The 10861-nt window shown below is 35.9% G+C and overlaps 1 protein-coding gene across 1 annotated transcript in view; it reads right to left on the bottom strand.

Moving 5' to 3' along the window:
* Window positions 1–4375: 4375 nt before the first annotated feature.
* LOC119840675 (TBC1 domain family member 14-like) overlaps window positions 4376–10861 on the bottom strand; it is a 42573-nt gene continuing 36087 nt past the window's right edge. The window contains exons 3-7 of the mRNA XM_038367374.1: window positions 8432–8638; window positions 6818–7388; window positions 6369–6497; window positions 5131–5323; window positions 4376–4733 (exon numbers count right to left, since the gene is read on the bottom strand). Of these exons, the coding sequence (XP_038223302.1) occupies window positions 4519–4733; window positions 5131–5323; window positions 6369–6497; window positions 6818–7388; window positions 8432–8638 (1315 nt within the window). The 3' untranslated portion in view covers window positions 4376–4518. The remainder of the gene's footprint in view (window positions 4734–5130; window positions 5324–6368; window positions 6498–6817; window positions 7389–8431; window positions 8639–10861) is intronic.

Here is a 10861-nt window from a genome sequence, read left to right as displayed (position 1 = left end):
GGTCTTGGGTATGCGTAAAAGCGTTGTCCAGATTTAAAAAAGTATCCAGTATAGTCCAGATTTAAGTCCAGTATCATAATAAGGTTAATATGACGTCAATACTCTAATCAGTTTAATATAACACTTATCTGTTAAACGGAAATTAAATAAGTTTTTTTTTTCTATTTGAGAGCTACTATAATTTATATTTATTGTAAAATATTATATGTGTTCAAAGACATATAATACTTATGGTGTGCCCTGGCTTTACCTGTGGTACATATATGGCCTATGCCCTATAGGCTAATGGACCGCTTACATATCTAGCAGAAAAATAAATCGTTTTAGCAATACGCAAAAAAAACAAAATACGTCAAGTACTCGAGTCTTACGATCCTCGTTCGAGTCCAATCTAAAAAGTCTTATGCCAAAATTCGTTTATTTAAAAGTCAAATTGGCGGGAAAGTGTAAACTATAAAAAGGTGTTATTATATAAATTTAGGGCCACTATGTACTCGTACTGATCTATTAAACTTATAACCTTTATATCTGACAGGTAAACAACTTCTGGAAACTTTATTATATTTTGCTTATAGATATTGAATCTAATATTACTTAGCCATTTCTAAGAAAAATATGAAAATATTCAGTTTGTGACACATAGACCTACGATACTTCTAACTAGTTTATCTATGAAATTTGGTAACACGATTTCTTTTTTAACTGATTACACTTTGAAGGGGGTTTTTGTGAAAAAAAAAACAAGATTAAATTCGATACCATATTTATTCAATAATAATAATTATTATTTCTTTATAATTTGGGGCTAGAATATACGGTTACCTTAAATTTCGATCTAAAACTTATGATGGCATTATTAACAATAGTCAGTCCAGATCACAACTGTCCATATTATAATATACAATATACCACTTGTTATAGAGTTTATTTTTCAATGTACAAGTAAACATTACCATATAATAATGCTATCTAACGTTATTTAAAACAAAAGTAAGAGACAGATATATATAGTAACTTTACAGTACAACTCTAAAACAGATACATAGGTACTTTAATAACTTAATTGCTTACATAAAACATCACTCAGAAATTAAAGTTACTTAAAATTAACTTAAAACTAAGTAACCTTAAATTCCTGTGTATGACTTTATGGCTATACCAAAGAAATTCATATAAAAACGTAAATCAAAATCAAAACAAACCAATATACATATGCGCCACGATTTTAGCACACAAATATTTCATGTGAACTATAAAATTTTTAAAGGATAATAAAATTATGAATACAATAACAAAATTGTGCCGAAAAATAAACAGTGTTGATTATATTTGCTATGAATATCGTGGCAAGACAATAATTCTTAAATATTTAAAGCTGATCATAGAATATTTACAAAATACCGAATTAAACTATATATTATTAATATTATATAAAAATAAAATATGAAAGCAAATAAATTTCTACATTGATAGAATCAAAATTATCGATAGAAAAATCATTAAAAGTTAATATTCCCAAAAATTTCTTGCAACACCATCTACTGTCGAACTATTCAAAACTTGTACTATAGAACTAAACAACCATTTAACGTACCTAAATATAAATATATACAGTGCTTGTGGTCCGCCACGGTTTCGCCCGAAGTACATATATACCTTATAACACTCGTACATAGCCAACGGTGAAAGAATTTTCAAAACCGGCCCAGCAGTTCCTGAGATTAACGCGCTCAAACAAACCCTACATTAATAATATATATAAAAAATATAAAACACACATATACTAGATTTTTTTTTACTATATGCTACACAATTTAAACCCATATTCTTTCTCGTGATAGTCACTATTCAATTACCACTGTAACTAAGAAATCTATCTATAAATAACATTGAATCTTTTATATATATAATGGATAATTACAGTTTTGATTAAACACTACTGAGATGTTTCACCACAGTAAGTAGAATATCACTCTCTAGCCTCCAAGCACAAAATCATATTATAAAGTCGCTCCGTTGCGTCGTTGAAGAAAGACAAACAAACAATTGCGCATTTATTATATTAGTAAGGATGATGACAGAGCAAAATATTAGGTATAATAAATTCTTGTGTCTTTTCGTTCCGACTAATATCTATAACGATTTGACAAATTTAACAAAATTTTAACTGCGTGTATAAACACGTTATAATAAAAAAATATGTTGAAGAAATTATAAAGGTTGCCTCTACTTTATTTTTGTCGAAGTAGGTTTGCCAAAAAATGTCATTTAACCCTTCAATTTGATAAATGAAATCAATAATTTTCATTTTGACTAATAAGTCTATTAATACAATATAGCTGTGAATATGACTACTATATGGGTTGTATATCGAGTATTTCGTTTGTAAATCTGATCGTATACTACTGATATTAGTATCAGTTCACTTGAGTAACAGTTTAAGTTTGAGTGGAGTTTTAAGAAGTTATAGCTATGGTTCTTCCCTAACCCAAACTAGAGTAGGTAACCTCTAGATGTGTCGTGGAATAGGAATAAAGCGAGTGTCATATTGTTCTGTGATGACGTATGAATTTGTGTTAACGAATTTAATTTACTACAACCTCCAAATGCTATAATATGCAGAGTACGAGAAAAAAAATGTCTTATTTTGCAATTGAATAACTCGTAGTATCAATTTTAATGTGACAATACAACGACGCATCACAAATCTCACAAACGACACAAAACTAAACATTAGAGATTAACACTAGAAATAGAATTAATTCGAAATCTTCGAAGTTCATTAATTATTAGGCCGGTTTCACTACTCGTTGTGTATGTTATAATAATATACTATATTATACAATTACAATAGTTACAATTGACATTGTTATTTACAATTATATACACTGGCATTGATTCAAACAGATTCGGGGCGTAGATCCAAAGAATGTTATATATTACGTGTATTTACAATTTACAATATATATACATCGCTTTAATATTAAACATTATGACAAATGGACGATTATACGATTATTGTTATATTATTAATACAGGTACACACACGATTCAGTCCGGTGAGGACTGTAAAAATGTAATCCTTATACTTAGAACGAGAGATTTAAAATATTCTATGAGTGTATGATATGTTTCAAGAAAAAATAATATCATGGCGAAGATAAAACAATAAATTATTCACGTAGTTTCTATGATTAATAAAATATTCCAACGCATTTTAATGAAATGTATAAAATTAGCTACATACATTTGCCTTTGCATTCTTATATGGCCATTTCCCATACCCCGTTGTGAAAGAAAAAGAGACAAAATGTCAAAATTTATAAATAATATATGCTGGCCAATGTTAGTATTATAATATTTATACAGTTACTAGCTTTTCGCCCGCGGCTTCGCCCGCGTAGAATTCGCTTATATCGCGCTACATGGTAAGGAGTATTTTCTTCCTATTAAAAAGTATGGTTTGTTATTTCCCACGTTTAGCTCCATCTTCATACCAAGTTTCATCAAAATCGGTTTGACAATAACGAACTTTCATACAAATTTTCATCCCCTCTTTCAACCCTTTCTACCCTTTTTTCGCGATAGAAAGTATCCTATGTTCTTTCCCAAGTTCATTTCTATCTTCATACCAAATTTTGTGAAAATCGGTTCAGTGGTTTAGGCGTGAAAGCGTAACAGACAGACAGACAGACAGAGTTACTTTCGCATTTATAATATTAGTAGGGATTATAAAGATCAAACATTGTTAATAGAAATTACAACTTTCATAATAAAAGACTAAAAATCCTGTGACAGCAGTTGTTCTATATAATTTGTAGTGGGAACTGTCAAAAACGTAAATATTAAATCGTCGTTAGTAATTTTTTTATGAGTTAGTTAGTTAAGTTTTTCTTTCATAAGATCCATTTAATCATAATAAAACAGAAAGATACGCCCAAAAATTAATAAGCGAAATCGCTCCAGCACTTCACGTGGGATTCAGATAAGTTTACATGCGTATAGCACTTATTTTGAGAAAATTTTTCGAAGGTATTTAAGATGAAATTCGACTATATTTCTTATTATTCTAAGTTTATTCGAATGCAATGTTTCATTCAAATGTCAAAAATTAGAAACCGTAACTTCCTATTGTCTATGGAACAAAATACAATCATGGCGGCCTGGTATACGTAAAACGTCACTTTGACAGATAAACTTGAAATCATAAAAATTGTTAAATCAATTCTTTTTCTATTTATTTCAAAAGAAAAAATATATTAAGGTATTAAGTTCACCTTAATACCTTAATATATTTTTTCTTTTTTAAAAACAATTCTGTCACAGGACTTCATACTAACTGAACAACCATATCCACCGCTTGAAACCAGCTGAAAAAAGGTTTTCCTGCATCTTAACCCGACATCATCCAAGGTGACCAGTTGACAGCAGAAGACCAGCTCTTCGAAGTAAAATCCGACCAGGGTCATGGAGACTAAGGATATGCTTCTCGACGACCCCCCAAAAGCTGTTCCTGTATCATAACTTGACGCAACCATCGTCATCCAGGGTTGTGTCCACTTGGCAGCAGGAGACCAGCTCTTCAAAGGACAATCCGTCCAGGGTCATGGAGACGGAGGAGATGCTCCTGAAGAGTGCCTCTGTGTCCAGGTCTTCGGGTAGCTTGGTTAGGAACTGTGCGGCCGATATGAAGTCCATGTCCTTCAATTCGTCTTGGTAGAGGTGCAGGATTCCTGTAAAGTGTGGTTGTTGGTGATCAAATATTTCAGGATCAAGAGTTCATGAAGATTACGATACGATAGATACGAATCAGTCAGTCTAGCAATATGATGTTATATCGATCCTATGATTAGTTGGATTGCATGGTGAAGACTCTTTTTTAATTGCATTATTTATCTAATAATTGTTTTTGTCGATTGTATCACTATTTGTGTTCTTTCAATCGACAATCCGATTCTATTTCTTTTTTCGCTTTCTTACATTAAAACTTGCGACTGGCTGAATCAATTTCGATGATCCATCTTTTATTTGAAAGCCGGTGTCTGCCGCGTCGTCCCACTTAAACTTTATCTAGTTCTGACAATTTTAAGGCAGCTTTGTTTTTTTTTTTATGTAATTATTCATACACACCGAGCGCCGTGTTGAAGAGGAAGGTGTCTCCGTCGCGCAGGAACACGTCCCACACGCGGCACGCGGCGTCCAGCGGCATCGCCTTCGCGAACGCAGTGTAGAGCCACTCCAGCAGGTACAGCTCCGGCGCCACCGCCTCCGCCAGCGCGGGCAGCTGGCGCCGCAGCAGCCGGCTGTACGCCTTCCAGAGCCGCTGCAATGGGAACTCAGTAGAGCTTCGACGCTAAGAGATTGAGTCACTGGAACTTTAGCTAGAGCTCTGATTCCACGTCAAGACGACGATGGAGATAGAGCTAGGATTGAGTACTACACTAGAGAGATACAGAAAGTCGCTTTCCAAAACTGGAATGGGAACCAAGTAGAGGTTTAACTAAAGACATCAAGATGTCGATATCGATAAAGATAGAGCTGACGCAGTCGCTGCCATGTAATCTCTCATAGGAGCCGGCTGTTCGACTTCCCGTCTCGCTGCAAGTGGCATGGCAGAGCTACGGGCGTCGCTGCAATGTGCACTACGCTAAGAGGGATAAACCCACAGGAAGCGCCTGTACGCCTTGGAAAAGCGCTGGAATGAGAACCAAGTAAACCTTCAGATCTCTAACCTAAGCACTGTGTCTACGTCAAAGCCATGGATAGAAATAGAGCTATAGCAGTCACTGCACTAAGCTCAGATGGAGAAAAAGCTGCAAAAGACAGCTGCACGCTTCAAATACGTTATATAATTGGATAGAGAGATAAGGTCGCGGTAGATGGCGCAATATGGCGGGAGAGTTGCGGCAGTCGGCGAAGACGGTTGTACAACTATTGACGTACAATAAACAAGCAATCACTTTCGAAAATTGTCGAAGCACAACTCTGCAGACGAGTCTATTAGGAACAGCTTTTTTAGGAGCGTTACAAAAGACTTTGAATATTACTGCGACGAAATAAGTTGTTAATTTGAATCGATATTTATAACGACCTTTTAGAGGCAATTAGGAATCCAGTTGCTAATAGAACATCAATGGCCTCAAATAAAGAAAAACTTCTAAATAAAATTCTTATGTTGCCACTTGCCGTACTCCTCAGAAACAGTTTGATCGAATTTTTATAAAATTTTACAGCAGCTAATTAACTCTATGAATTAATCTCTTATTATTTTATATTATTTGTCATTTCACGGACTGATAAGCTTAAACTAACTGTTCAATTAAACGAACATCATCTCTCTCTCTCTCTCTCTTTTCTCCTTCCCTCACCTGCATCATAGCCCCATCTCTAGTGAAGGCCGCTCTGAGCACGGGCCCGTCGAGCAGGTTCGCGAAACATATGAACGCCTGCGGGGCCTCCATGTTCAGTATCAGCACCGCCGCTATGAACGACATACCCTGGAATCATTGGGAATATAACGAAATAGATAAAAGTTAATATTGATAGGCATTACTAGCTGCACGGGCTGGTTCCGCCAGGGTAGTCATTTATCGTAATTGAAATAATATAAACTATCCTATCTTTTAAGTTGTCTTTTAACCTTAGCGTACTAGTGGTACATTAATGCACTTGTCCACCTCTTAATAAATAGTTTTCTGACCCTATAAAGGAGGTATTATAAAAGTAAAGTTAACAAGAAGTGTTAGTAGGAGAATAGCAGGATTGCTAAAACACGCTTTTTATTACTTCAATAATAAAAAATTTAAGAAAAAATTACCTGTATATATCCAATATCCGGCCTATAACACACATACGCGGCCAACAATTCATGCAAAACATCAAAATATGGTCCACCCGGTTGAAATATACACAGATGCGGGAACGTCCGCGCTATGTCCAACTGAATCAACTCCATCGAACATTCGTCACTATAGTCCAACAGATTAGGGTTGGATTTCGAACAGCACCTTCTCTCACAACTCTCAGCGTTCATACTTTTCAAATTCTGCTCGCTAAAATTCCTGGGCATGCCCAGTCTTTGCTTTTCGTCCTCTAGTATTGCCTTTTCCCTTTTGGGTCGATTTTCTCTCTCCAAGTTCTCTCCGTTCATTGATAGCCGATCTTCTTCGTTTGCGTCTTTAGTTTTACAGTCACAGGACTTGTTGACCTTTAACCGTTTCCTACGGAGTTGTGCCTCGTGAAGTTTCTGTTTCGCTTTCGCCACTAGATCCTGGTACATTTCCTGGGTTATTTTCAGTTTGTTCTCTATGGCTAGTTGCCACACTTTGCCTCTGATGGAGGGAGGCAGACCGCTCCACCAGAGTTCAAGTGTGCGTTTTGCGTTTTTCCTGAAACAAGTTAATATATTTTAATTTAATTTAATGATAAATATATCCAGGACTGAAAAGTAGACGTATCTTACAAGATGGCCAATAGCTTTAATAAATTTCACAAGTAATACATAAAAGTATTAATTATTTCTTGTAAATCAAACGAATTAAAAACTACTAAACAATAAGACAGACAACGAAGAACAACTTCAATGTACAACCTTGTTAATATGCAAGACATGGTCGAGTAATAATATAGACAACAAAACGTTAACCCAGTCAAGTACACAAACGATTCAATTTAAGTTCTTACGCTTTTCAACTTAACTACAAAGGAAACTCGCCCTCTGTAAAGTAAGTGACACATTGTTCATAAAACAATAAGCGACTTGACCAATGCCTTTAATGTATATAATATCTATATGAGCCCGTGACACTAACAAAAAATCATAGACAATAGTGCGGGGTCATTCAGCCATATTTGTATCATAGACATTCTCAGACTGTGATGTAATGAGACCGTACGTGACTATGAAATTGTGCTAACAAAAAATTATCTATGCAAACTTTTATCGTTTTTATTTATTTACAAACGATCATATGTGTATTTCAAGTAAACTGTTAAATAAAATTAGTTTCAATCAAGTAAAAAAAATATTGTTGATTTATACTAATAATATTAATCTGAGGAAATTTGCTTGTTTTAACGCGCTTATATCATGAACTACTGGATCGATTTCAAAGAAGTTGGATTTATACGTGATTACTGAGTGCTAGGCTATATATGTGCTATGAGCAAAGCCGATGTTTTTTTTGTGGAAGTCGAGCATACTTCGGCATGAATTGGGCCAGTCTGTACCACACCCCCACAGAAGGAAATTCATTTGGAGAGGCCAATGGAGTTCGATGACATTCAAAGGCGGTGATACCGTTTACCAGCAGGTGACCCACCAGCACCATTGCCGAAACAAAAAGAACCTCGGAGAGACAAAATAAAAAAAAAACTCGATTGTAAAAACTGTCACCTAGGCTTTCCCTCACCGCTTAATCACACGACTCACATGTTATGCCAGTCCGGCAGTATGTTCAGCGTCCACTCCCGCGCGTGCCGCGCGAGCCGCTCCTCCATCCGCAGCGACTCCTGCGCGCGCGCGTGCCGCGCGGCCGCCTCGCGCTCGACGCGCCGCCGCGCCGCCTCCACCATGCGGGCGTGCTCGGCTTTGTGCCGCAGCGCCTCTTCTGTGCACTTGGCCGGTAGGTTGGACGGTCTGGAACGAGAAATGCAACCGTTATATTGGCGCAATGTTGATAGATTATAAAACATTTCTTCATTGAATTAAAAATAACACCAAAACCTGACCTGACAGAATTAACTAATGAACGAACAAACTTCTTTTCTACAAAAAAACCTTAAAGTTTAAATTAAAAAACAAGCCTTTTATAAACAAGAGGAAGAGAAACTGCTATTTCTCTTCCGTTGAATCAAAACCGACGTGTTTGGTTAATATAGAAAGAAATGTCAATCAAATATAGAAAGAAATGTCAATGTTTGCGCGATGGGAACAGGAAGAAATTTTGATCTCAGACCACTTAATTATCGCACTGTAGCATCTACTATGTAATCGTGACTATAATATGCGTATTACTATATAATCATACTCGTTTGTCTTTTCCGCTCGCAGCATAATTATTGCCTACATACATAATTGTGTATATTCCTATGATTATAAGGTAGTTATTTGCTCTCGGTTGCATATTCGCTGAATAGTTCCGACTCAGATGATATTAAATTATGTAACAATTTGGTTATATACACTTCTACACTAATATTATGAAGAGGAAGAATTTTTATTTTTGTTTGTTTGTTTATATGTAATGGATAAATTATAATAATAATAAATCTTTATTTCACCTTGATATTTGTACAAATTGATTGAGAGGCTCTGGCCCTCTTGCTAGGTATAACCTGTGTTAAGAGAGCCAGTCCCTTCCCTGCTCATTATACACTTGTAGGTAAAAAAATTTTAAACGTTAAAAGATAGAAAAAAAAAAAAAACTTAAGCTAAAAATTGTTATATAAAAGCAAAAAGAGCAAAAAGGGGGGAAGCCAACCCTATGAATGTTGAGAGTGTGTAGAATTCAAAAACTACTTCACTGAGTGACATAGGCTATATATGTACCACGAAGCCGGGCGAAGCCGGGGCGAACAAGTAATTTTCAATATAAATAAAATCAGTCAAATGTGAGGTGGACTCGCGACGCTAAGGGCGGAACCCTACAAATAAGCTAAAGAACTGCTGCAAAGAAATTGGCCATCCATCCAATTTATGACCATGCTTCGCCTCCGCTGCTTAGCCTCGAATTTTTATAACAACGGAAATACATAACCTCTGAATATTTCAACTGTCTAACTATAACGGTTCATGACAGACTGGAGACAAACGCGCGGACTAATAGACTGACGGACCATTTGGGTTTCTAAAAGTATACACTTAATTGATCACATAATACTTATGCAATAAGTGTTAAATAGACATACTTTAAAAAGGCAATTATTCAATACCAGCAATCCTAATCAGTACAATAAAAACTCATAAAATTATTGTATTGTAATCGATCCTTGACAATTGTACAAAGTTTCAATTAAATCTATCCGTTTCAAGTGGGTCAAAATCGAGTCTAAAGGTCGGCTACATACAAACATACAGGTGAATCCAATAAAAGCGTGTTACAAACTTCAATTAAAACAAAAATGTGAGACATTTAAACGATTGCAACACACAAAGAATTTTGCACATTATCACTAATTGTTAACTCAATCAGTAGGATGCTAACGATCGTTCGGAAATCTATGCTTAAATCGTTTATTGGTGGTTTACATAATTAACGTAACCACAAACCACTTAATTGTGTTAAACATTGGTTTGTTATTATGGAAACTTTACGCTCACGGCTCCCCTCGAATATGTTTGTTCCCCTCAATTTGTCTCCACTCAAGTTTTGACCATACTACTACATCTATTGTGCGAGTCGAGCACGCTTCGGCACGAATTGGGCCAGCTCGCACCGGGGAAGTACCACGACCCCACAGAAAACCGGCGTGAAATAATAGCTTGCTATTGTGTTTCGTACGGTGAGTGGGGGAGACGGAGGCCTATTTCCTTCTCCTAGCCCTTCTCCTAGTCCATTCCTTCTTTAAAGTCATCAATCCTTTCCTTATCCCTTATCCCTTAAAAGCGGGCAGCGCATTCTCAGAGGTCTGAGCCTCTGCGAATGTTCATGGGCGGTGGCGATCTTTTACCATCAGGCGAACCACGAGCTCAGCTGCCCGCTATGACATAAAAAAATATACTAATTTTATAAGCAAGTAAGATTTTGCATACACTGTTGGGTTTGTAGGTGATCCCTAAGTGCATCACTATACCTAGTCTTGCCATAAATATTGTAATAAAGAAAAAAGAAAATTGTTAACTGCAAATAACATTTATTAC

This window comes from Zerene cesonia, chromosome 7 (genome assembly GCF_012273895.1).
Source record: "Zerene cesonia ecotype Mississippi chromosome 7, Zerene_cesonia_1.1, whole genome shotgun sequence".
Taxonomy (NCBI): domain Eukaryota; kingdom Metazoa; phylum Arthropoda; class Insecta; order Lepidoptera; family Pieridae; genus Zerene; species Zerene cesonia.
Note: the sequence above shows the minus strand (reverse complement) of the source record. Positions and strands in the feature narration are given on the sequence as shown.